This window comes from Venturia canescens, chromosome 1 (assembly GCF_019457755.1).
Source record: "Venturia canescens isolate UGA chromosome 1, ASM1945775v1, whole genome shotgun sequence".
NCBI lineage: Eukaryota > Metazoa > Arthropoda > Insecta > Hymenoptera > Ichneumonidae > Venturia > Venturia canescens.
Window position 1 is genome coordinate 35824692 of NC_057421.1, and position 26757 is coordinate 35851448.

The following is a 26757-nucleotide window of genomic DNA, read 5'->3' on the forward strand; positions in this document are numbered from 1 at the left end:
TTTTCTGTCCGACGCAGGCGGAATGCGGCAACTTCGGCCCGGAAGACAGAAAAACCATTTTTCTGTCCTCCGGGCCGCATTCCGCCTGCGTCGGACAGAAAAATCGTATACACACCTCGGGCAGGAAAAAGTAAAGCCTCAGACCACATGTAATTGTCGGCCGAGGCGAAGCCGAGGCTGACAAACACTTTCCTTATTTTGACTTTCCTTATTTTCCTGCCCTATTAGGTGTGTAATATACTATCAGACGAAATTAATCGCAAATATAGATCTGTCGAACGTAAATATTACTGAGCAAGAATCGATCTCCTTAATTGTCAGATAATTCAAGTTTGCACGGTGACGACCATATATTTAGAAAAAAATCATACTTTACCATTGATAGAAGGAAGCTCCTGTGGAATTAAGAGAATCGTTGGAAAAATTCGGCCTTCCCCTAATCTGGTGTCAATAAACTAGATTTACCAACGTATTTCTAGGTGAGATCGTCATCGTCATCGCTCGGACCTCCCGTAGGACAACAAAAACCTTCGGTACCATCGCTTCTTATGCAAAATAATAATGTTTCTGCGGTTGTTACTTCGTGAGGCACTATACCGTGAAACTCCTTGAGATCCGTTGCTGGAAACCAGGCTTTCTCGTTGTCGTCGATCACTGGAATTCCATAATATCTAGAAACGAAAAAGTCGAAATATTTTCTAAGGTTTCTATCTTTCATTGAACTCCCTCGATTTTAATCACTCGTTGCTCATGAGCAAGTTGACACGACGCTGAAGTGTGCAACGTTCAAGTCCAACGAAATGAACGAAAAAAAGGTTTGTAATTTACCAATTATTATATATTTCATGAATCAATGGTGCAGGTCGAAAAACTACGAATTCCAAATTCGGCAGGGAACAAAATTAGAGATTTATTGGAATTATTCATCGATAATTTGCCACTGTAATCTTGAAATTATCTTGAGGAATCAAGTTGTAAAGTATTGCTCAATTTCATTCCAATATTCATTGATACATGGACTAATCAAAGGTGTAAATACCTAAGTATAGCGACAGCCGGTATCCATAGGACTGAGGCGAGAATGAGTATGGCTATGAGAACAATAGCCCAGACAGGCCATTCGTGTTTCTCAGTGACTCCTTTGCTCGATACCCAGGCCTGATATCCGCTTCCTTCGAGAACGATCTCGAAGAACGAAGCAACGAGTATACTGAGCATCGCCAATGGGCTGAGATATTTCCAGCATATGAGCCAATACAAACCGGGACGATTGCCAGTCATCAATTCGATATCGTCGGCGAATCTGCACGTGGATACGTATTCTCCATTATTCGTCCAAGTTAAAATCGATTTTTTCACATTTTTTTATAATTCCTAGGGTTATTGCTTTCCGTACCGTTTTAAACCATAGACGTATGAAACTCCGATGCATTCGAAAAAAGCTATTATCAACAGTGGAAAGTTGCCACTGAAATTGTCGAATAAAACGAACACGTAACTGCCAGCCCCGTGGGCAAACGTCATGGAGATTGTGCAGCAAACGAGGCAAATTACTCCTGCGAAATAAAGACATTTTTCACGAATTTTAGTATTTTTAAAAAAAGTTATTGAAACTACATTAAATACTTGATGAAAAACAACTTTATTTCAATAAATTATTTCAAAAAACACTTTTTTCGCTAACCTGTGAGAATTTCCTTTCGTAAATTTGGAAATAGCTTCATATCGACGATACTTGTGACGACACCTTCAAGGGTACCAAACTGTGAATCGATTCCGAGGGTGAAAAGCATGAGAAAGAAGAGGACCGACCAGAATTGTGCTCCAGGAAATTGGTTAATAGCTTCTGTAAAAATGATGAAGGCCAGTCCAGTTCCTGAGGCTGACTATGAGTAAATGAACATTCATTATCCAGGGAAAAGAAAATGATGAAATTTTAGTATCACGATATTTAAAATTCATCGTAAAATTGAGGCTCGTAGTTAAAAGTTAAAGTTTCGTTGCCCTCTACGAAAATGAATAAATTAGCATAGCCAATGACATTGATTCGAGGCACTCACGTTGTCAAGTTCTTTTTCGAGATCGCACTCTGGCATTTCTGGCATGATTAAATTATCCAAGCTCTCGTTACCGTTGGTGAAGTTCAAGAGTGCTCCAGCTGGTGGTAACTCGAGTGGGATTTTGTCCTCGTGACCGAATATTGCGAGCAATGTTGCGTTTCTATCCTCGAGACATTTTTCATAGACCATGGTGGCTTTAAAACCTGCGAAATTAATCGAGTTGATAAATTCATTCGATTCGTAAGGAAAGGAAAAAAAATTCTTTCAAGAATATAGATACGAAAAAATCTTGAATTTTGAACGTCCAGAAAGGGAAAAAACCAAATTAAAAAAAATTTTAACTTTCGTTAGGATTGCATTTACCGATAATGGAGAACACAACAATTCCAGCGAACATCGAGGTGAAACAATTCGTCAAGCTGACCATGATGGCGTCACGATAGCAATTATTATTCACAGGATTGTAGGACGAAAAGGCAATGAGGCCTCCAAAAGCGAGTCCTAGCGAGAAGAATATTTGTGTGCCTGCTTCGAGCCAAACAACGGGATCCGTTAATGTATGCCACTGAAAAAAATCGAGCATTTCCATCACCAAGAACCTTTCAGTGCTTCAGTTCAATAGTTTCGTGGTGTCTGTAAATCGATTACCTTCGGAGTGAACAAATGGCGTAAACCGTCCGACATTCCTGGTAGTGTCACACCTCGAAAGAAGAAGATGATCAAAACGAGATAAGGAAACGTTGCCGTAACGTAGACAACCTGGAAAAGACATGCAACATGAAACGTCACTTTGCCTCTTTTTTTCCAAGATTTTCCAGTTACTCCATCCCTACCTTCCCGGAAGACGCTATTCCCTTTATCATACACATGTAAACGAGGATCCATGCTATCACGAGTGCCAGAGCAATTTTCCAGTTGAATACTTCTGGAGTGTTGATGTCCTTTGAAATCATTAAGGTCGTCCGATACCAAAAGTACTGCGTCGGGCTGCTTTCCTGCAGAAAAAGTTTATTTTTTTAGGTACTCGTCAATTTATTACCAGAATGAAGAAAAGTTTGAAGTGGTGAAAGATTTTATGGGAATGTGCAAATTACACCGTGTACGATTCTTATTGACAACAAATTTTCAATTTTTCTTCATTTTTTCCAATAAAATGTTTTCAAAAATTGATGCAAAGCAAGAGAAAAGAAAAGAGCAAAAAACATGAAATTTTTCGCTTCGTTCGTGATTTTGGAATGGGAAAAATAATGCTTGCTTACCACACATTCGGGTTCTGGCGCGTACGAGCCGTTCTGGAAATATTTGTTCGGACATTCTGCCCACGGCAACTGTGACTGGAAGCTCTATAAAATAGAAATAAAGAAAAATGTATACTTTTCAATACTTTTCAGTAAAAATGTTTCGATTATCGTGAGCCTAAAGCCAGATTTGGATTTCCTGGAATTTTTCAGACTTCAATCAACAAAATTCCTGTTCGTTTCGACAAGAAAGCTGTTTTTAAACATGAATATTCGGTCGAGCAGCTCAATCATGGAGTCGACTGAATGAAATCTTTCGTACGAATCAAAGTTTCTTGCGATGGAATTTTAATGCCTCGACACTGATTTGCTTAGCTGTTGAAAAGCTTTGATGGTTCGACCGATCGAACCTTTCAGCTTTTACATACGCAGATATACCATCAAGATTAAGCTGGGCTCAAAGAAATGAAATTTGTTTCGTCAACAAATTGTTTTTTCCGTTACAAAAACGATAATTAATCGAACTTAAATGAATATTCGTCCGGCAGTTTGACAACGAAAAATACTTTTTAATTGGAATGAGCTGCACGATCGTTCCGAATAGAAAAACAGTGCAAAACAGTCTGTTTTCGGTCAAAGTCGATTGAGCTACACGGAGAAAACGGATTCGTTTTGTATAATGAGGAATATATTATTTTTCAAGAATTTTCAAAGTATTTACCCACCGATTACAAACAGCATAGTATTTTTTGAATTTTACAATTCTAAACAGCTTTGTGTGCATAGCAAAAAGTGATGCACGTGAGGACTATATTTTCTTTTGTTTCCGAGTGTTATTCACCATGTCAAACTAGCACTTACTGATAAGTCGAAATTTATTGTAAATCACAAATTTTATTATTAATATTTAATATATTTTATTATTAAATTCTATGATAAATTAAATACACGAATACACACCGAATACGTGTGACATTTTACCATAAATATAGTTTTTTTTCAGGCTTGCTCGAGTATACTTTACAATATAAACAATTCAAGTGACTGAAAATATTCTTTATTATGCTAATTGAGAAAAAGACTCTTGAGTCTTTTGAATAAAAGGTATGGATCTTTTTACTATGGCGGGTAGAACAATTCTTATTACTGCTCTTCGAATTAAGGAGTTTCGGTACAGGCGATACAACGTTGCCATGCTAAACCATGCTAAAAACATGAAAAATTTCAAAAAGTTCAGAATATTATAAAATTTGGTGAACATATTCTTTAGTGCCAAATTTGACAATACAAATTTTTAAAGATTTTTCTTCTACACAGCTATCGAGTAATTGATCACTAAAGTTCACGCGTACAAGCATAGCATTTCCATATATATAGGTATACATTCCGGGCATAAGAAATGTGCTTTAATGCGTAATTACTCGATAACTAGGTTGAAGAAAATTTTGAAAAAATTTGTGTTTTCGCACTTGACGTTGAAGAACATTATCACCAAATTTGATAAATTTCTTAATATTTAGACTTCTGTACCGAAACTCCTTAATGGTGCATTCCTCCAGAATGTTTGGCCTCGTTTTCTTCGAATATGCCTCGAGACATTGCGATACGATAATTATAGGAGGATCGACTTACCTGAACGAAGTAAAATAGACACCAAGCGATGATGGTGTTGTAATACAGAGCTACGTTGAAGGACACTACTGCGCTGCTTATTCCAATCCCGCCCAAATAAGGTGACACTTGATTCCAGACGCCGATCGCACCTTTCCGCAATCTTTGACCGATGGCAAGTTCCAAATAAAATATCGGTATTCCCTCGATCGCGAGCATCACGAAATACGGAATAAGAAAAGCTCCTGAATAAGTGGGAGGATAAAGGGACAGAAGTTCGGGAAAGTAGAGAGGAATGAGAAAAAGTTTTTTTTTTCATTAGTCGAGTTGTTTTAATGAACTTTGTCGTACTTGCAGCTGAAGGAAACAGTGAGAAAAAGGTGCTCTTTTCACTTACCACCTCCGTTCTTTTGTGCGAGATAAGGAAATCTCCAAACATTACCAAGACCGACTGCATACCCGACTGTCGCAAGTAAGAACGTGAGTTTGCTGTCCCAATTCTCGCGCTCATCCTCACCGGCCTCCGGCCGAAATATTCCTTTACCCTCGTTACTTCCGAGTTTGCTGCCCCCAACTTCGCTTGCCACCCCGCTCACAGGTTTGTTCTGGATTTTAAAAAATTCACGATTTTTTAATTTTTCTATTCATTACGAATTCTCAAATTTGATTGGTCAAAAACAATTGATGGAAATCTGATCTGCTCTCAGCTTTGCAATTTTTTTTAAGATTTTTAAAACCAAAATATCGCGTAGCGCGTTAATTAAACATTTGGATGTTTACTCGAAAAATTTTAATGCATGCGTGCGTTGTTTTACATTCACCAGTTAAAGGTTCGACAAATTCTTATTCATCGATACGTTTTCAGGTCAATAGGAATTGCAATAAAAGTATAATTGGAATCGACCGTCGATTCGTTTGAGATTGATGCATCAGACATTCCACGATTGTATTTTTTAAATTTTCCACTCATTTACATGTACTTCCTACATGAATTTCATGCAATGATTTTCATATTTTTAACATTTATCTGTAACATCGATTTGGCTGCGAAATTTTACGAAATATTTGATTATTTTCGACGGAGGAAGCTCTGAACCTCGTTATTTTTAATCTTCAAAAAATTCCTTCGTTTACAGCTCAAAATTTTAGAAAATCAAAGTTTTTGTTAATTTCATTCATCTTCATTCATCTCCTTCGTCTTTATATCATTTTTCAGGGAACTTGAATTTTCATATTGCTTTAAAGTGATTATGCGCGAAACGATTTTTTTACCAAGTCTTTAAATCTACACAGAGTTTAAAGAGTTTCGGTACAGAAATCTAAATATTAAGAAATTTATCAAATTTGGTGTAATGTTCTTCAACATCAAGTGCGAAAACACAAATTTTTTCAAAATTTTCTTCAACCTAGTTATCGAGTAATTACGCATTAAAGCACATTTCTTATGCCCGGAATGTATACCTATATATATGGAAACGCTATGCTTATACACGTCAACTTTAGTGATCAATTATTCGATAACTGTGTAGAAGAAAAATCTTAAAAAATTTGTATTGTCAAATTTGGCACTAAAGAATATGTTCACCAAATTTTATAAAATTCTGAACTTTTTGAAATTTTTCATGTTTTTAGCATGGTTTAGCATGGCAACATTGTATCGCACCTGTACCGAAACTCCTTAAATGGGCAGTCGATTGACAGGCATAACAAATTTTAAAGAGTTCTTCTTATTTGTTATGGACATAAACGTGCTTAAGTATGCAGAAAAATACACAGGGTTATACGGACTAGCGTAAAAAATCGTTTATCTTTCCATATAACGAACGAACGCTTCTTACGAAGCTTATGGAAAAGTACACAATAACAATGAAGTATATAACGAAGGTTTGGGAAAAAATTTGAAACGATTGTCTTACTAGTAATAAAAATATGTTACGTTAAACATTGTACGAAATTGGTAATAAGCATTCGTACATTTGTTTATTTCGACATTTTGTTTCTTCTTGGCTTGGCCCATTCCTGTCCCATAAAAAGGGCTTGGCCCTTTTTATTAATACTTTTTTCTCGATCCATTTCCCGTTGTGTTTTCTCTTTGACCTCTCCAATGCGATTTTTTACGTAAAAAACTACAGCGTTCTCGCCAGGGACGAATGAAATTTGGGGTTCGGCCAGTGATGGATCCCCGATTAATTTGTAATTTCATTCGCCAAAAGATCAGTTAAAAAAGTTTATTTACAATTTCGAATAAATAACTCTGATATTAATTTAAAGTGATTTTATCTTTAATTAGGGAGTAAAAAACCGATCGTATTTAGACACCCATAAAATACGATCCTTCATTGGAATTGTCTGGAATAATAAATTTTCGAGGATCCACCGATTCGTCACTGGTATTGATTCTTCAGTTGTTTTGTACCTTTGTATTAGGACTGGAGTCGTCGAAGCCCGCGTTAGTTGCCCCATAGTTAACGGAAGATGTATTTTTGCGACTTTCGACGACGAGTCTGCCGCGCATTTCTTTCATCTCGAGGCGATCGACACTTTTCTGGGGTTTTAAATCTCTGGAGCTCTGACGTCTGACGAGATGAGCCGTGTTCGCCATTTCGTTTGTCGTAGTGAACGCTTTTTCTGCTTTTTTCTTGCTGCTATCGCACGCCTAATCCTTAGCACATCGTAACACGAATCACGGGGTTTTTTTCTTTATCGTGGATGGGACTATTCGTAGGCCTCGTTCGCAGACTGTCACCGTCGCCGGGGGGGATCAAAATAGCGGGCCACCTCCGTCTTTGGACTCCATCCTGTCGACAAATCAATTTCCTTTCATGAAATCTCAGGTCAGGAATAAAACTCGAGTCACCGGGCGACGAAGCAGTGTAAAAACTACAAAAAAACTTTCCATTTCGTTATCACTGTAGGGAAATTGTGCGAAGCGCACAAAAAGAATGTTCGTGGCTCTTGAAAACGAGAAGAAAAATGTGATTCTCGAATGAATTTTTTCACAGTCCCAAACCCAGCGATGGAGTTCTTCAGTTACAACGGAACCGGAAGAAAAATTAATTTAACCGAGTTACGGCGCTAACGAATTCCGAACCTTCTCAAAAGTTCGGCTGCTCCCGTTCGAATTTAAGGAGACAACGTTCGGATTTTTAATTTTGTCCATAGAAATTAAAAACCAGAAGACAAAGGGATCACGTAACAAAAGTTTGGTCCTCTCAAATGCGGACATGCTCTGTCGAGTCGAGCTGAATTAATTCAACGAGGAAGCCTGAAATCCCGCCTCCTCTCGTTGGCATATACACGGGCCACGGTGTCCGATACAACGCGGCCTTTTACTACTTGCTCCACGGAATACCGGCTCGCGCGCTCGTACTATTATGCGATATACTTTGAAGAGACGAGCGGAGCGGAGAGAGGATGGACCGCAAGTAGAAGCAATAATCTCGACCCACCTTCGCAGTTTCCTTCATCCTTTCTCACACGGAAAGCTCAAGATTTCAACCTTTTTCGCAACTCAAATTAACTCGAGCATTCCACTTTTTCGGTATCTCGAAAAAGCTTTTTTCCTGCTACTCGTACCTCGTGCGTATGAAAATTTTATTTTATCATCCCCTCGCGTCTTCAAACTCGTGACATTTGTACGAAGCAACTGCATCGGAGGGATTGAAGTTACTTGAATTTTCCGCCAACGCACTCAATGAAAGTTTATCCAACGAAATTTCATTTCGCCTGCTTCTCATTCGGCTTCCGTTCATTTGTGTACGCGATTATTACCAATGAATATCCAATCATTTTCGACGAGAGTGATCGATCGAATTAAGTAGGCTGGATCACGAAATAAAAATAATCAGAATTTGATCAAATTTGGTGATAACATTCTTTGGCATCTTTTGTACAAATACAATTTTTTTCAAATTTTTTTACCACATGGTTATGCTGCCATGGTTTGGGGTTCTATATCGCCCATTTTGAAGGTTTTTACCAAAAATATTGTAATTTCCAAGTGAATTCTCAATGAAAATTTTTCAATTCCGTATTTTGCTGTGACTAAGGTTTAAACTGTGCTGATTTTTCCTAGCATAGTTCACCAAGGAAACGTTGTAAAATTAATGTTGACTCGATGATGAACTGTCAAGTAGAATTATTATGCCGTTTTGCTATACTTAGTACTGTTTTATGAGCATCGATCATACGCCAAATTGTTTAGCAATTTACTATGGTAAATAACAGAATTTCATTCGCGATTGTACGATAATATACCGATGTATTTATTTTGACATCGCTCATCAATTTTCATCGAGTCGCTTCACAAAAAATTACATGACGCTGAAGTTTGCAACGTTGGAGTCCAACGAAATGCTCTAAAAAAACCCTCAAATAATTCCAGTGGATCTTCAATTTTGTTCACTGCCGAATTCGCAAGTCGTAGTTTTTCAACCTGCACCAATGATTCGTGAAAGCAAAAATTGGTGAGTTACAGATCTTTTTTTCGTTCATTCCGTTGGAGTCCAACGTTGCAAACTTCAGCGTCGTAAAATTACTATGTATTTTCGTAAAAATTAATAAATATTACCGATATAAAACCTTACTTCTATGGCACCATAGTAGTTTTTAGTGAAATTTTCTCTCCGTGTATAATTTAGTGTTCAATAATTCGAGAGCTCTGTGGTAGAAAAATCTAAAAAAATTTATATCGTCTTAAATATTTTTAAAGAATAAATTTATCAAATTTTATGAAATTCTTGTAATTTTGAAATTCTCAATATTTTTAATATGCTTTAGCATGGCAACATTGTATCGTCGGGATCCACCCTCCTTAATCGTCGTTCTCGAACGCACTGATTCAGGGACAGTCGTTCTTTAAATGAATCGAACGTGAATCCAATGGGAGTTTGAGTGTTCGCAGTAAAAAGTAATATGAACGTTTGGAAAAAGAACGTCGAGGAAGATCATGCGTCAAAAAGCAACTAAACTTTTTTGCTTTTTTGATGATGAAAGAAAAGAATATTATTAAATAAAGAAAAGAAAAGCAATTATCAAAATAATGATAGCGGTTGAAATACTTTCGCAGTATAATTTTCAAGTAAAATCTTTTTGAATTTTTTATTCCAGATGCTTCTGCTGCAGCACTTGTGCTGTCAATCGTCGGGGAGTCTTTTTTTGAGACGCCATTTTGCGACCGCTACTCTGCTTAATAAAATGTACTAAAAGTGAAAAAAAATTTCCTCGTATACTTTATTACTTCAATAATTAATATACAAAATTTCAAATAATTTGATCAAGTCGTTAAAAAAAAAAAAATTATAAAAAAATACCTCGTTTTTCAGACCGTCACACTGACACACCCCCTTAATATGCGCATGCATATTTCAAAGCAGCTGGCTCATGGTGTTGTCAAACCTTCCCCCGTTTATGTCGTTATTTCTCGTTAACGTCAAACCAAGTGTTTTTCTTTTTCCATTCCCAACGTTATTTTCAGCAGCAACGAGGGTTTCTCAAGACATCAAAAGATGAGATTTTCGTTAATTGTTTTCTCGACAACATTAATGTTATGACAAGTCGCTTTCGAAATTAATATCTTTAATAATTAAATAATTACAGTAGTTCAGAGAATACCGCAGAGTTGACATATTTTTTTATTTTTTTCTTTCCTTTCGATCGCGACATCTTCGAACTCCGTAGCTTGACGCATCGAAAAGATGAATTATTGATTATTTAATTTAATTAAAAAATGTTGCATTTTGTCGCGCTTATTTTTCATGTTTATTTGCTTTTTGTTCGGTAACAAATCTCGTGCCATAAAAAATAATAATTTTTTATTATGGCATCTATATTTCAAGCATATTTCCAAATTTCAACTCTCAAAGTTGGGATTTTCAATTTCCATCAAATTGAACTTGAACTTCCTTAAATTGATCGGGCAAAAAGTTCTGTAAAATTGGAATTTTTTCAGTAAATTACGCCATAGCGGAATGGCTGAGACGAAACGAGTGGTGATAAATTAGAGAACAGTAGAATGGAACAATGGTTTAAATGGTGCGTTTAAAGTTGGACGTACGCATGTACAGTTGGCGTGAGCATGCGACGAGTTGGCTTTTTTTCAACGAGAACAAGGGAGCACTAAAAAAGGGATGAAAAGAGAGCTGATTCGTTCGAATGCAATCTCTGTTTGGAATTATACCTTGAGGCCATACACGGTTTGTGGAGCTGTCAGAGCTCATGCTCATAAAGAGATTCCCTGGCGAGGAGACGACGAGCTCAACCTCTCGTTTGATCCTCCCTTTGATTCGGTTATAGCGAGACCATTTTTCCTCTTTGTATTGGCACGCGAAATGCCTCCCCCAAAAATCATTCCTCTCTTTGGAGACTCTTCGCGTGACCCTGACCTCGTCAAGCACGCCGAAGGTAAGCAACCTTCAGCCTCGTACTTTTTTTGTTCAGTGCGTTAATCTTTCGGTTTTGGGGCTCGGAAATCGTGAAAACTTGAATGCACCCGGAACGAAGAGGACCGAACGAAGATGAAACGGACGCTCGTCCTAAAATCTCGCAATGATTTATCGCCCGATTCTGAACAGTCATGGGGAGCTAATTTCACTTCGACCCTCATTCGATTCCACTCGAGCGTTACCGGTGAGGGCTGGAACGAGTTTTCCAGCTTTATTTATACGAAAGTGTGGCCTTGCGATTAGCTGCCCAGAAATGTTAAAAAAATGCCAAAAAATGCCCCTGTTAGTCGGAACGTAATTGACGAAACGTCACGATCGCGAATACAAAATTTGGGCATCGATTGCAATTTACTGTTCGAACCACTAATTCAGAAATTTCATACGCGAAGTTCTGCGTTAAATTCACTTTTTTTCACAGAAAACGAAAAATTCCATGTCGAATATGCGAATCACTGTGAAAAGGAACTTAATCGATTTCCCGTCTTGTTTTGTTAAAAATATAAAATAAGAAAATTCAACTCGGTTATGAAATTTTGACTGAAAATCACGCAGTCTCACGAGAACGTCAAATTTTCTGAGGATTTGCGGTCAATTTAATTTCCCATCAATCTTCTTTTATGGACATTTTTATAAGCGTCGAATAATGTGTAGCTCCGCGGCAAGCAGCTTTTTTATTCATACATGAAACATTTTATTGGACATGAATATTTGAGTATTTTTTTCAAGAATTTATTTCACGGAACAAGGAATACACCTTAATTCGACAGGAAATTGAAGTTCGTTCAAAAATAATCTCAGTGTTCCGGGTTGTTTTCGTGTTCATACTTTTTCTTCGATATAATTATTTAATAACGATGTTTCCGCAACGTAGTAAAACAACAGTGAAACGTCGATAGATAAAAACGCGAAGATATCGATCGAGGTGTTATTGAGAAGATGAAATATCCGCCCCCCGAGATTTGTTTGTACTGAATTGTCACGGGAAATACTTATAATTACAAACGAAGTGGAAAAGCATCACCTCGCGAATGTCCCGCTGACGTCATTAGTACGCGAATCACCGACTTATCTGACAGGAAAGTCGTTAAAACTTCAACCGTTGTAGAGGATATTTAGTTTAGGAAATTAATTACTCGTGTGCTGGTCGTTGACAACTTTTCACTGAATACAAGTACTCGCTGCATCTTTTTTTTATTAGTCATTTCTAATGAATTATTCTCAAGTTTTCTCTGCGAATGCCAAAGTATCGACGTGTCAACTATACAAACTTCGACACGTAAATAAAGGGGAAATAGTTTCGATGTAAAGGTCAAAATTCTTTAGCACAAAGCACGATTTGTTATTGAGGAGTCTCGGAATTTTGAGGGTAAACAAATAATTTAGCACCGGCGTAAAAAAATGTTTACAAAAATCTGTGTTTTCTCAGTTCTAACTAAGTTTTTTCTCAGTTATCTCTGTGAAGGATACTTAGTTGTGAAGATGATACGTTTAGACGAGGGAACACATACTCGAAGAAATAGAACGGAAAAGGAAAAAAATATGAAATATAATTAACAATTGATTGTCGAAATAATTGAAAGAACGTAAAAATAGTACACGGGACTGACCTGCGGGGGCAAAGCGAAGAAGCGCGCGAGGGACTTCTCTCCTTGGGGTACGAGGAGCTGTAAGCTACTGTGGCACCCTCTATCACGAGTTGTTACTTTTTTCCATCGCACGTACGTTTTCGTCGCTTCCCTCTGGCGCTCGTTGTGATTGGGAGGGCGGGGGAAGTGCGTAGTAGAGGGGGTCAGATGATACGAGGCGGTCGTCGCGATTTCGGATGCGCGCCTGTGGCGCCGCGGAATCAATAGCAAGCGCCGGCGCCCCGACCCGCTTCAATTTTTCTCTTTTTTATCTTCGTCCCATCCCTCGCACCGTGAAAACGCGAGACAGAAGAGACAGGAGTCGAGGTCGAAACTCGAAATTGGTCAATGATCGGTCGAGCCCCGTCCCTTCCAATGGTTTTTCCGAGCTAGAGGAAAAAAAAGACACCGCATCCCAATATCACTCACGTAACGATGTTATCGTCGGTATTCTCGAACGTGCGGGCTTACTAAACACCAAATAGTCGTTATGATACTGTGCATATGTGCACAGACGAACCAGATACGAAACACGATTTTTCAGGCACATCCTTTCTATTGTTTTGATGAAACTAGAATGACAATTGTCGAGTTCGAATGTTCGATTGAAACATAAACGCACGCAGACATATACGAGCTCGAAAGGAATAGTCTTGAAAGGAAGGTTTTGATTGCTTATCGATTATTCGTGAATGAAGTGAATTAGCTTTTGGTATTTCATGATTTCCACCTTTCTTATGGTCTCGTACAGAATTGAATTTTCGTTCAAACAGTCGAAAACGGTAAGAACTATGTACTTATCGAACGTTCAGAAAAGTGAGGGGGGCGGTTAGTGGCAAATTATTCGTGGTTAGGATTTCGCTTCAGGTCGTAATGTTTATTTTATGTCAACAAAATGCAGGCATTAGAGAAGTAATGTGTCTCAAGATCTTTCGAGAAAACAGTAACGAGGATCGATTTTTTTAACGTACAAATCGGCTTTATGGCTCATAACCTCAATCAAGTAGAAACAATTTTCGTGTGGTCAGACATTTTCGGATCCAGGTTTAAATCTCGTCCGACTACAAATTGGTAAACAGATAGCTCCCTCGCTGAGCCGGTTTACATTTTATTTCATTTTCTTCCTACGCCCGAATAGGTCAGACACGAGAGAGGACCTTGGGAACTCGTGTTTACGAATACATCGGACGGTGGTGACACGTTTGGTGACATAAATAAAAAAACATGTTATGAAGACTGACATTGATAGTAAAAACGATAAACAACTCTGCGGCAATATTCTATATTATTATCACGTTTCGATTTTCAAGTACAATGACAACTTGCGAATTGAAAAAGAATTTTTTCACGTTTTATATATAAAGTTTATTGCACTAACTGAAAAAATTTATACGAACGGATAGAATTTTCATTCAACAAATTCTTGGAAAATCGACTTTTTTTCGTCACAAAAAGTGTAATTTTTCGTGGAAGTAAAAAAAATTGTCTGGTGTATAATGGAAGCATTTTAAAGGAGGTTCGAGGTCGTTGAAACTAAAGTTCTGTCCAAATTATCTCAGAGTATGATGAATGGCTAAAATTTGGCTTATCCAACTTTGCGTGGTTGCTGAAACTCTGAATAGATGTGATTCATTAAAACTACTGAGAAAAGTGATTTTGGAATTTCTTATTCATAACTTTAAAAAATGAGGAACAAAACTACCTGCATAAATTGTGTGAAATTTTTCATTATATACAAGGAGAGGTAAAAATGCGTTGGAGAGAAAATGGGTCAAGTACAACATCCGAAAACCGTGAAAACGTCTGCTTGTGAAAAATTGAGTGCGAATGCGAGCGAAGCGAATGTGTCGGAGTTTTATACAATCGTCGTTAGTTTGAGGTTTCTGCTAGTTTTCGAGTAGCACGGATCGTTATGTCGGAATGAATTCGGAATATGATGGGTTTGCATGGTTAGAAAAATGAAATTGTTTGTGTTGTTATTATAAACAGTTTATTTGTTACAAAAAATTAGATTACAATTATTAGACGGGTCCTTCGATGAGAAATACGGTGAAGCCCAAAATTTCTGAAATCGATAAATTCAGCACTATAAGGAACACGACAAATCCACATTTAGAGGTTATATTTATCACCTTTCACGCGACCTCGATCATCAGATTCACGATTCATATATTTTGCCCACTTTTCAACCTTTTCTGGATCCAAGTAATCGACATCTTTGAAATTCGTTGATACACGCTCACAAAATTCGCTGACGAGAGTGTAAGATTCGATGGACCATTGCATAAGTAAATTTAATCTGGGTATATAAGGAGTTCCATCAACGAGCTCATTGAAATTTGGCTCGCTGAGTATTGCTTCGCTTCGAACGCTTTCCAAGTGATTAAATTTTCGATGCAAGTCCTGATAAAAGAATTTCGAATCGAAAAGAATATTCATCCGAATTATTTTATGACTCATAAACTCTATTGAATTCCCATAATACTTTTATTACCTCCGCGCAATTTCTCAATTGCCCCACTTTATTGGCAATAGCCGCAACTTCCAATTCAATGTCATTGCGTATTTTGAATACGAGTCTATCCCGTAAATCGTTAATGTCGCAGATTTCTGCGTTATCGACATCTTTGCTGTAACAAAGCAGTCACGTTGCGTGAAAATTGGGAAACTTGTATCGATGACGTATCTGCGTCGGTAAAGAGGATGTTTTATTCGAATCAACTGTTTTACATGTATTTGGTAAACTAAAGAGCAGCGTAAACCGCGTAAACTAACCTCGTCACATGATGATATTGCTTTGATAGATTTATCAAGGTTTGCACTGGATTTTCCAGATTTTCCAAAACTTCTTTTAACTTTCGTTCAGTCGTTTCCAATTGAATGTAATAATTTTTTAACGCGGTCTTCAGTCGAACTTCCATCGCAAGATTTGAGGTTATGTTGACTATCCGACCCAGTGAAACCAGTGAAAAATGAAGACAGATGATCGGTGCTGCGACAAACATCTCAAATCCAGATAGTCAGATAATCTGTGACACAATCTTCGCCAAGCCCTTATCCCATTCGAATAATATTCTACTTACAAATTTAAGGAAGTTGAGGCATTAGAATGAAAATGATGTCATCGCTTTTAAACCGATTGCATCTTATAAAGTGAAGTGTAAAAAGAAATCAGTTAAATTTTCAGACAGTTTAGGAGCGTTGTTGCTGAGAAAAATCAATAACAATTTGGGCCAAATAACATGGAAGTCAAGACACATTCAGTGATATCTCCGTAAAAAATGAGGCTAAAAATATGAAATTTTTTGGGCAACATGAGCAAGGCTTGCTGAACAATGTCAATTTTTTCAGATTTATTAGGAGATTTACTGAGATTATATTAATAATAATCTGTTTCCCGTGCAGTTTTTTGAGGCTAGGATCGTCACCGTTCGTGTTTTCGATTGAGCTTTCACCAGTTTTTCGTCTTTTTTTCCCCAACTTTTCTTTAAAGTGTATGCAACATTGCCAAACTGTAAACTGGCCTAACTTTTGAAAGGTACAGGTCATAACTTTTGGGTAAAAAAAATGACTGTACAGCCTCAACTTTCTTAAGTTTTTCGTTTAATCAAATACACGAACGAAGAAAACCGTTAAATTTATACTGTCAAAATAATAATTCTAATCGAGGCGCACACTTTATTCATGTACATGTGACTGTCCGATAAACTGCTGTTCTCATTTGGACTACAGATCACTATTTTCGTTATAACGCGAACCTTGGCGACGCTTTTTTTTCTATATTTCGACTGTGGCAATAAAGTACGAGCGCAAAACAGAGGTTGCATAAAATACTCGCAGACTCAAAATTCATTCATCAAATTTATCCGGTCCTGCCAACTGGGAAGGGGAGATAGGAGCAAAAGCAGGTGCTCGTTTTTTCGTGAGGATTCGTGTACGAAGTGTGTCGTTTTGAGTGAAATTGAAAATTATCCAGTAATTTTTGGTAATTACGCTAATTTTGATAATTACACAGTCATTTTTCGTAATTACGCTGAAACTGTATGATATCACATTTTCAAAACATTTCATAGTTCCACATTGGTTTCGAGCATGCTATCTTACAATGGGTAAAAAAAATCAATTTCCCAAGACTGCAGTACGAATTTAGCGAAAAGCACTCAAAGGCAACGAAAAAAAGAGGCAAATAAAACTTTCCTCAAAAACGGTAATAATTTTGTGTGGATCGAAAGTGGGCAGTTAATGATGAACTGGCCATAAGAAATACACCTGAAAAAAATATTTATTGATATAATTCGTCAAAAATCGGTAGAAATTATCGTTGAATTAATATATTGTGTACAAGATTTTACTGAAACTGTGTCACCGATGTCATTGTTATCAAAGTGGAACTACGACTGAAAAAAAGGCTTACAAAATTGTCTTGCTGTTTAGGTTAAGAAAAAGTGTTGTCCTTCATGGTGATATCTTTACAAGTAGGTGCCATTTTTTCCATCGTTATCTGGATGATTAGCTGCTTTTCCGAAGAACAATATGTCGGACATTTTTTTCGCAATTTGTTGCTAACAAATTATGTAAGCGCTGACACGACGTCGACGGGCGCTGTCATGAGCGATTTTTTATCAACCAGGAACCAGTATGCAAAATTTGCGGTTTTACGAAATTTATTCTATTTTTCACGGACACATCACAATGAGCCAAAACCCACCCCCCCCCAATGTCTCACACACACACCACCGTGCGCGCGTGTAAACATCTTATCGAAAATTGCAATTGAATAATACATAATTTTTCATAAAATAACAATCACTTAAAAATTCTGCACTTAAGCCAAACAGCTTATTTCGTTTGACAATAATTGTGTCGAGAAAATGATGAAACAATTTTTATTTGAAGGAAAGCTTCATTTATTACGTCGAAGAATCGTTCATTTCAATATTTTTGATGGTTATTTGGTTCAAGGGATTGGATTCAGTAATGGAAGGGTAAAAAATACACGGAAATTCCCTCACTCATAGAGAAAGAATTGAAAATAATAAAAAAAGGATAATAATCGATCGAAGGGAGAAATTAGAGTCGCGGTGGAATGGGATTCGTCGACATTTTGTGAACACCTCGCTCCGCGTGATTATAAACAACATTTTTTCGTTCTGATATGGAATATTAAAAGTATAGAGAAAAATCAATGAAAGAATGAAAACTTTGAAAGAAGTTATGCGCCGCTGAACCGGTAAATTCGAGATGGAAGGGTTTCGAAGTTGTTGCAATCTCTTGACTGCGGATGTGAGACGGTTGGTTGGCCCTTTCCCCTCCTGTCACGAGGCGGAGTTCGCGATGGTGGGGAGGCGACTCGTTTCGCGCGAGGCGGTTTCGTTACTTCGCATCTAGCCCGAAGAGAAGTCGACGTGGGTTCGTACGTCGATGTACAGAGCAGCTTCGTTGGTAAGCGCTGAAACTGACAGCTCGCGATCATAGACAAACTCGAAAATAAAACGAAAAGCTTTTTTATTTTTCATTATTTCTTCTACGATATCGATAATTCATGAACGGAGTGCGTCCTTTGCTTAAAATGAAAGACTCGAAAGTCGCAGCGACGATCGAGGTTCCCTTTTAAGGGTGTGAGAAAATAAAAACGAATTGAAAAATAGGAAAACGAACACATTGACCCCGGCCGGGGGTTCACAAGCTCGTTCGGCATCGATACGTTTTATAAGTGGCAGTCGGGAATGCGTTGGGAAATACAGTCGAATACCGTTTGAAGAAGGAAAAAAAACATTGAAATCAGTGAGAAAAACAAGGCTGAAAACCGTTGTTTTGTTTCGAGATATTTTCGAAACACTTTCGAGTCTTTTTGTTCGTGAAAGCAAAAGCTCCTGCGTCAGACACGTTTCATTTGCAACACCCTGCAATCCCGACGACGACACTCCTCGGGTCGTGTGTTATTATTTTTTTGCAACCCTCGCGGTGCGGAACAGGAGAAGGTGAAAGAGACGTCGACATCAGACAGCACGAAAGAGCGTGACAAAAATAAACAACGCCACTGCGAGTACAGAGAACATTTCAGATTCGTGAAAAGGGGATGAGAGTGATAGCGTAGAGTGTTTCTTTGTGCATGTGTGTGCGAGTGTTTCTTGGCTATTGATTCGCCAAGCTTATCCGTCCAAAATTGTGTTCCTGAGAAAGGAAAACACCGGAAATATTAGACCGAGGAAAACAAGAGTGGATAGAAATATTAACAGTAAAATCCAGGTGTCTGGTAAATACCGGCAAATGGAAGATATCATGGTGAACGGCAAGCTGCAGGAGAGCAAAGACGAAGTTGACACCGCTTCGATAGACTCGGACATATCGAATCCTTTCATCCATCAAATCGAATTCAACACGACTTATGATAAATTGAAGGTGAGTGAAAAAAAGGAACATTCGCGTGAACACATTCGAATTCTTTTCTACGTTTTCATTCCCTCGTTAGTTTTCATCTGTAGAGAAATTCGTGGGTCAGTGCGGACGAGGAATTTATTGAGGGTGACTTTTTTTATCGAAGCGAGAGAACGAAGATGAATAGGCGAACGCTAGGCGACGATAAATCGTCCAATGGACATTCGATAGTACACTGTGACGAAAAACTTACAGCAGTTCGTGTAACCGCAGTCATTTCTATTGTTGCCGAGATCGTTTTTAGCGCAGACGAAAAACGGGGCGCGCAGAGCCTTTTCGACTCTCTGCGTTTCTCTCGTTCGTTCCAATTAATCTACGAGTTATCAGTCAATGTGATCGAAAGACACGATTCCTCGGTTTTAACTGTCACTCAAAAATAGTCGATTGACACAACCGTATTGTAGCTTTACACACGATGCTGAAGTTTCCAACGTTGGAGTCCAACGAAATGATCTAAAAAACTGTCCAATAATTCCAGTAATTCTCCAATTTATTTCCAGTCGAATTTGTACTTTGTATTTTTTCAATCTACACAATTATGATTCGTGAAATAAAAAACTGATGGATAAATCATTTTATTTTCATTCGTTTCGTTGGACTCCAACGTTGGAAACTTCAGCGTCGTGCTTTACACGGAAAATATTTATAACAAAATTTAGAAAGTTACTACAAACCTTGCTGCACATGGACGCATCATTTTATTTACTACGCTTAACAAAATATTTTAACGTTCTAACAAAACCCAATTTGACACTTGAGCCACGAAAATTTCATCGTGGATGAGGCCTCCAATGTTTTTTTCTTACGTTTCCATTCCTCTTCACTTTTCTCACTGTTTCATCTGAATGCAACTGTCAAAACGTTGCTTCGTTCATTCAAACGAAATTGTCAAGGTAGGCAATATGTCAAATAGCCAAATTGTAGAGCTGTCGATATTTAAAAATTTTTTAAACTCTAATAAAAGATCGAAGCAAAATAAGTAACTCGAAATTCTTATTTCTGATCGACTATTCAGCTTAATTTAATTTAGTTTAATTGAGTATTTCTTCTTTGAATTCGTATTCACTTGAAAATATATATTTCGATAGTTTTCATTTCGAATGCAATTTTAACAGAACATACGAATGTCAAATATTTTTTAATTCAAAATGGAGAGCAGTTGTTTTATAGACAGACCAGAATATATTTTTTTATTTTTATTTTCTAGCGTTAACTACAAGTTTAAGAGGGCATATCCATTGATTTGCACTGCTCTACATATCTTGTTTTTTTTTTTCTTTTTTTTCTTAATATCACGCAGCTTTCACACTCATATACATTGACACATAAGACCAGAATATAGAGTAGCAAAAAATCGAAAGTGAATTTTTCGAGCCTATAAAACTTAGATATGGAGAATAGCGATGGCTTGAAAAGGCAAAAGTCAAAAAAACACGATGAGTGAGTGAGACGCGTGTATTTTGAGCTGCGTTTCTTTATTTTCATCGGTCGACTTTCCAACGTTTCGCTATTTTGACCGTTCGACTTTTTGGTGTTCCAGTATTTCAACCTCAATAATATTTAGTCTTTCGTTATTATGTTTTCGAAATTGTGAATATTCGCGGTTATTGTTATTTGTAGTAATTTAGAAATCGAAAGAGCGATAGTCGCATTTCCGGAAAAACGAGAATATTTTTGTCGTCGTTCTACAGGCGATTGTTACACTCTCTATTTTTGACGTAAACCTGCTTCTAACCTTGTAGTTTCTACTTCATTTATTTTCGACATTCAAACCTCTAGTCGAATCGTTCTGTCTCCATATTATCATTCGAAGTTTATAAACTCGAGATTTCAGCTGCTCGAAATTTTAGTCATTCTAACCTTTTATCCCCACCCATTTTACTAATATCCCATTCGAGCTTTATTCACGCCTGGGAACGACACGTTCGGTGCGAAATTTGAGGTTGGAAACGTTGCCTATCGCAAAAATTCCTACAGAAAATTTCGTAAGCAAACTTCTAACGAAAATGGTCTCGAACTTTATTGCATTATTGCATTTAATACGACAAAACAAAACCGCGCACGCTCGGTGCGTCTATGCCGGCAAAATTCCTTCATCGATCCCACTAGCACGTGCTAGAAGGGTACTCGCGTGAAACGCCTCAGTTAAAAGATAGTACACATTATATGAACGTTTTATCTACTTGGATCTCCGTTATGCGATGTAAAACAATGTATTTCATCACGGTGTAAACGCCATTCATGAAAAACCAGCCAACTCTCAGCGCATTCAACTGAATTTAAAATTCTTGAGCAAATTTCAAATAAACGAGAATGACCAACCGATTTTTAGCATCGAATTCGTCAACATCAAGAGATTCGTTTATTCAAATGCAAGAAATTTCGGTGCTCTTTTCGTGTTCTCGTTTTGTACGAGAGTATTTAAAAAAAAAAACCACAAAGTACTCGTGCAGTTATGAATCTCTTGGAACTCTCAAAAGTGCTCAAATCTATGAAATTATTCAATGAAGTTCGAACCCAATTTTCCTGGAATGAATGTCACGTCAACTGGCTCGAGTGCATTCATCGAAACGTTCTGGTGCATCGTTACGTTGTTGCACTTACGACGTTGAAGGAAGTTTGCAACGTTAGAGTCCAACGAAATGAACGAAAAAAATATTTGTAATTCACCAATTATTTATTTTACGAATCATTGGTGTAGGTTGAAATACTACGAATGGCAAATTCGGCAGGGAAAAAAATGAGAAATTAACTGGAATTATTTGAGAGTTTTATTAGATTATTTCGTTGGACTCCGACGTTGCAAACTTCAGCGTCATACTGTACTTGGGATATGATAATGAAAAGCAAAGTTTTCTTCGAGTGGCAAAAGATACGAGGACGTTTGTAAATTATATTTGGAAACGACGCTGAAGTTTCCAACGTTGGAGTCCAACGAAATGAATGAAAATAAAATGATTTATCCATCAGTTTTTTATTTCACGAATCATAATTGTGTAGATTGAAAAAATACAAAGTACAAATTCGACTGGAGATAAATTGGAAAATTACTGAAATTATTGGACAGTTTTTTAGATCATTTCGTTGGACTCCAACGTTGGAAACTTCAGCATCGTATTTGGAAAATGGTCCAGAAAGAATAAAAATGGACCAAAAAAATGGATTTTGTTGAAAAATTTCTTTGTAAATTCATGCCGATACGATAAACTGGATTCCCATTGCATCCTAGCAAATGCGGGGATTTAAAATCGTTCGAATTCGAAGAAGCGTCAATGCGGATAACCGAATAAAAATGAAGTGAACGGCTCACCGGTACGCGCGATATATCTTGTCCTGTGAAAATTTATAGAGCGCTACGTTTGCGGTATAAATCGATCGTAGACCGAAAAGTTCTGGATTAGTTCTGCTGTAGCGACCTCCGCGTTGGCACCCACACCATCACGCTCCGCTCACATTTCTCTGTGCATTCCACAACCACGTGTGTGTTAAGGCATTCACACGTAGGAACTTCTTCTAATGAAAATAATTTCAAAACGTTAAAACGTTTGCAATTCGCAGTTTTTCAACCTGCATCGATACTTGGTGAAATAAAAAATTGGCAAATTACAAATGTTTCTTTCGTTCATTTCGTTGGACTGTAGCGTTGCAAACTTTGGCGTCGAACCGTCGCTGTGTCGATGCCACTGCAATTCCTACAAATTTTTAACGAATTTTCTTCGCTAATGATACTTTTGACTGATGAAATATAAGGAGGAGAGCCTCAAAAGTGTATCGTTGATAACAATTTTTTGTACATCGACTCAAAATCGTTTCGACAAAGAAAAAAATCTTAGAAAGTTTTCAGCTTTTCTCAAAATCCACGAAATTTTTCCCAAATAAGAAATATTTTGATTGGACTCTAGTGAAAAGAAAAATAAATGAATTTTTTTTAAATCGCCATAAAAATCTTGAATTACGTCCAGTTGCCGAGACCTCTTTTTTTCTCCGACCTCTCAAAGGCTCTTCGATCTATTAGAAACGCTGCGGCGAGTTCGGATTGACTCGAACTTAAGTTGAAATGAAGAAAAAACATTTTAGATGAGAGAACGGACATGGAAATTTCTAAAAAAAAACTCGCGATGTTCCCACGAAAAAAAATCCTTGCAGTGGCTGAACGCGCCTCGAGAAAGAACGCTTCGCGGGCGCATGTTTTTGTGGTTTGATAAAAAGAAAAAAATGAAAATTAACGAAACGTTATTAGGTTCGTAGAAATAGCTCGAATCTCTTCGAGCCACAATCGGGATACTTTATCCAGCACAAAAAGTTTCAGATCGCAAATCACAAAAACCGCAAATAATAACGCTGCTAATAAAATTCCCGTGTACAGAACCGATTTCTCATGATCGGAATAATATTGTAGGCAATATTATTCCGATCATTGCTAGGGCAATGACGCTGAAGTTCCAACGTTGGAGTCCAACGAAATGATCTAAAAAACTCAAATAATTCCAGTAAATCTCCAATTTTGTTCCCTGCCAAATTTCCAATTCGTAATTTTTCAAGCAACATCAATAATTCGTAAAATAATAAAATAATGAATTATACATTTTTTTTTCGTTCATTTCGTTGAACTCCAACGTTGCAAACTTCAGCGTCGTTGCCTAGCACTCGAATCACTCTCGTGTGGTTTTACAATAGTAATTTGGATGATTAATGCCAATAACTGTTGTTAATAATCATCGAGATATAAACTTTCACCGCAGTTCTAAAATTGAGAAGAAACATCAGCGATCGAGGCTCGAGCCTTGGACAAATATATTATGACACCCTCAACAACTGCACGTGTAATAAATCCTTATTTACGTAACACTCGTTTCAAGAGCTACACGATAAGCAAGAAAATGTAGAGCGAGGTGTATAGCGTTTATGCAGTTCTATACTTCTCTCATGTCTGACTAAAACGGGCTGTTATCACTGCCACGAAATATAATAACAATGGACTCAACTGTAGCACGCTTTGAATACAGCTCTGCACCATCTTTAATGGATTCAGCTATCTTTAACGACGGAGTTTTCTTGTGACGTTTCATTCTAAAGGCATCATACTCAAATCGATATTTTCACTTGGTCTTGGATGTCTACACGAGTCTAAGAAAATCGATCGTCCTCATTCAGTTTTAAAGTAACTTTCTTACTACAAAATTACTCAACGCTGCCACTTTATATTTCTGGAACATTATTCTATTCTTTGTCAAAGTAAATCATGCCCGAATGATCGTATTTTATGGGTTTCTAAATTGGACCGATATTTACTTCCGGATTGAAGATAAAATTGTTAAAAAATTATTTTATAAAAAAAATGACTGAACAATTCGAAAAAAATTTCACAAATCTTGAAAAAACATTGTGTTTAAAAAAAAACTAATCTGTATCTATTTTTAAAAGTGTCAAAAGAATCAAATAACAAGTAAAAAATAAAAAACCGAAAAATCGCGCTTGAAATCATTTTGGAAACCGATGCCTCATTCTTTTTATTTGATTCGAACAGCTAAATCAATTTAAAAAAATTCCATCTAATTATGTGAAGCATTCAAATTTATTATATCAATTCGAGGCCAAGTATTTTCTAATAAATTGAAAAAAGTTACCATTTGAGTTACGTGCAGCACTAAAATTTATGATATCAATCGACGGACAAGTAATTTATGAGTAACTCTAAATTTTGACATTATTAAATTGGTCTATGAAGCTTTTAAATCCAAAAAAATCACATGCAAGCTAGTCATTGCTTACTCTACGGTGGCAGAGACTTATGAGAAAATCGATTCTTTTCAGACTTTCAGGAGCTGCTGATATTATTCACAATATTCGACGTCGATTGGATCGATACAAATTATGTTTAAATATGAGTTAAAAGTACTTTTCCGGCCCATTGTCACATCTTTCGCAGGTTTACTGCAAATTATGATTTGGTTTTTTGGTGAACAATGTTAATGTACTAGTCAATTTGAAAACCTGCTCGTAAAATTTCAAGTTAAAATTATGTTGTGATTCGTTTTGCCAACTTGTCCGTATTGCCATGCTCGTTTTAGTCGCCGGTTTGGGGTTACTTAGGGTTACTTGGAGTTACTTGGAGTTAGTTGGGGTTACTTGGGGTTAGTTGAGATTACTTGGGGTTAGTTGGGGTTACTTGGGGTTAGTTGGGATTACTCTGGAGTTACTTGGGTTGGGTAACCCCAACTAACCCCAAGTAACCCCAACTAACTCCAAGTAACTCCAAGTAACCCTAAGTAATCCCAAACCGGCGACTAAAACGAGCATGGCAATACGGACAAGTGGCAAAACGAATCACAACATAATTTTAACTTGAAGTTTTACGAGCAGGTTTTCAAATTGATTAGTACATTAACATTGGTTTCCAACGATTTATACCAACAGTTTATAACGTTGGCTTTCACGAAAAAAGACCTATTTTTCGTAAAAATTGTACTGTAAACATTTCGATAGAGGTTTGTTTTTGGACTTTGGTGATTTTTCCCCTTGTCTTCTATTATGTTTTGTCCATTGGGAACTCAAGAGCATGGGGCAATGCGTGTTGCGGGCCGAGATATGATTTTCGGCTTATAACGTTAGAAAAAAGAAAGGAAAAGAGGAAAGATAGATCAAATTCAAGACTCAACAAATCCAATAGAATAGGCCATTTTTAAATGTCGTTTTTGAATTCTGAAGTTATACATTTTCGTCTCATCTGAAACGTGCCCCCGATGAAATATATTTCCAAAGTTTGCAAGTGGCCGCGGAGATCCAATTATCTACAGTTTGATAGTTGCAGAAAAAAGGCACCCGGAACATTTATCATGTCAGAACTCAAAGAAGCAAAAAAAACTGAGCGTACTTATTTCAACAGAGCAACGGAATTCGAAGAAGTTTAAGGTACCTGCATTGGTTTTGGAGAAAAACAATTTCAGGAGAATTTGGAAATGAATTTAGAAATTAAAAAATTCAGAGTAGAATAGAAAAAGGAAAATTTAGGAATTTAGAAAAGCTGACGAAGTTTGTGATGAATTTTTGAAATTACATGTTACGGTTGTGTAAAAAATTTAAATGACTGGCAGACATGCTGCGACACAAAAATATGAAAGTTTGAAGGTGTTCGCTCCATACCGCAGTAATACTAACTTCAATACTAGTTGAAAAGAAACACTTCAAAACTTGCTGAACAAAGTTCCATTAGATATTACCATAATCAAAGATAGGGGGTGATACTTAGCACATACACTTATCCACAGAAATTTAAAAGTTCGCAGGTATCTGCTGCGATTCAATGTATCTGCGCAATGAGTTTGGAAGACAGCAATTTCAA

The 26757-nt window shown here is 37.1% G+C and overlaps 3 protein-coding genes across 4 annotated transcripts in view; 1 reads left to right on the top strand and 2 right to left on the bottom strand.

The window, feature by feature from the left end:
- Positions 1–121: 121 nt before the first annotated feature.
- Positions 122–13040, bottom strand: LOC122414884 (sodium-dependent neutral amino acid transporter B(0)AT3). The gene is made up of 13 exons (XM_043426543.1): positions 12960–13040; positions 7326–7707; positions 5307–5514; positions 4931–5154; positions 3320–3403; positions 2894–3055; positions 2709–2819; positions 2424–2625; positions 2061–2263; positions 1685–1886; positions 1397–1556; positions 1040–1303; positions 122–671 (listed from the first exon to the last, which is right to left on the bottom strand). Exons 2-13 carry the CDS (start codon positions 7509–7511, stop codon positions 476–478), a joined length of 2202 nt encoding a protein of 733 aa, XP_043282478.1. The 5' UTR covers positions 7512–7707; positions 12960–13040; the 3' UTR covers positions 122–475.
- Positions 13041–14948: 1908 nt separating this feature from the next.
- LOC122417702 (uncharacterized) lies at positions 14949–16067 on the bottom strand. Its single transcript, XM_043431479.1, has 4 exons — positions 15753–16067; positions 15472–15607; positions 15110–15380; positions 14949–15042 (listed from the first exon to the last, which is right to left on the bottom strand). Exons 1-4 carry the CDS (start codon positions 15980–15982, stop codon positions 14999–15001), a joined length of 681 nt encoding a protein of 226 aa, XP_043287414.1. The 5' UTR covers positions 15983–16067; the 3' UTR covers positions 14949–14998.
- A 2281-nt stretch (positions 16068–18348) lies between these two features.
- The window catches only part of LPCAT (lysophosphatidylcholine acyltransferase), a 31139-nt gene continuing 22730 nt past the window's right edge, over positions 18349–26757 (top strand). The window contains exon 1 of one of the 2 annotated variants that reach the window (XM_043431423.1): positions 18349–19379. In XM_043431423.1, the coding sequence (XP_043287358.1) occupies positions 19248–19379 (132 nt within the window). In that variant the 5' untranslated portion in view covers positions 18349–19247. The remainder of the gene's footprint in view (positions 19380–26757) is intronic. The other variant, XM_043431414.1, reaches the window with a different exon arrangement.

Bases quoted from the DNA above. Each gene is read 5' to 3' on its own strand.
- LOC122414884 (XM_043426543.1), bottom strand. From the start codon at position 7,511: ATGGCGAACACGGCTCATCTCGTCAGACGTCAGAGCTCCAGAGATTTA. The intron at 1,887-2,060 runs GTGAGTGCCTCG...ATTTACTCATAG, and splicing joins TCGAAAAAGAACTTGACAAC to TCAGCCTCAGGAACTGGACT. The intron at 1,304-1,396 runs GTACGGAAAGCA...ATCCACGTGCAG, and splicing joins TACGTCTATGGTTTAAAACG to ATTCGCCGACGATATCGAAT.
- LOC122417702 (XM_043431479.1), bottom strand. From the start codon at position 15,982: ATGTTTGTCGCAGCACCGATCATCTGTCTTCATTTTTCACTGGTTTCA. The intron at 15,381-15,471 runs GTAATAAAAGTA...TTCTTTTATCAG, and splicing joins AATTGAGAAATTGCGCGGAG to GACTTGCATCGAAAATTTAA. The intron at 15,043-15,109 runs GTGATAAATATA...TATCGATTTCAG, and splicing joins TGATCGAGGTCGCGTGAAAG to AAATTTTGGGCTTCACCGTA.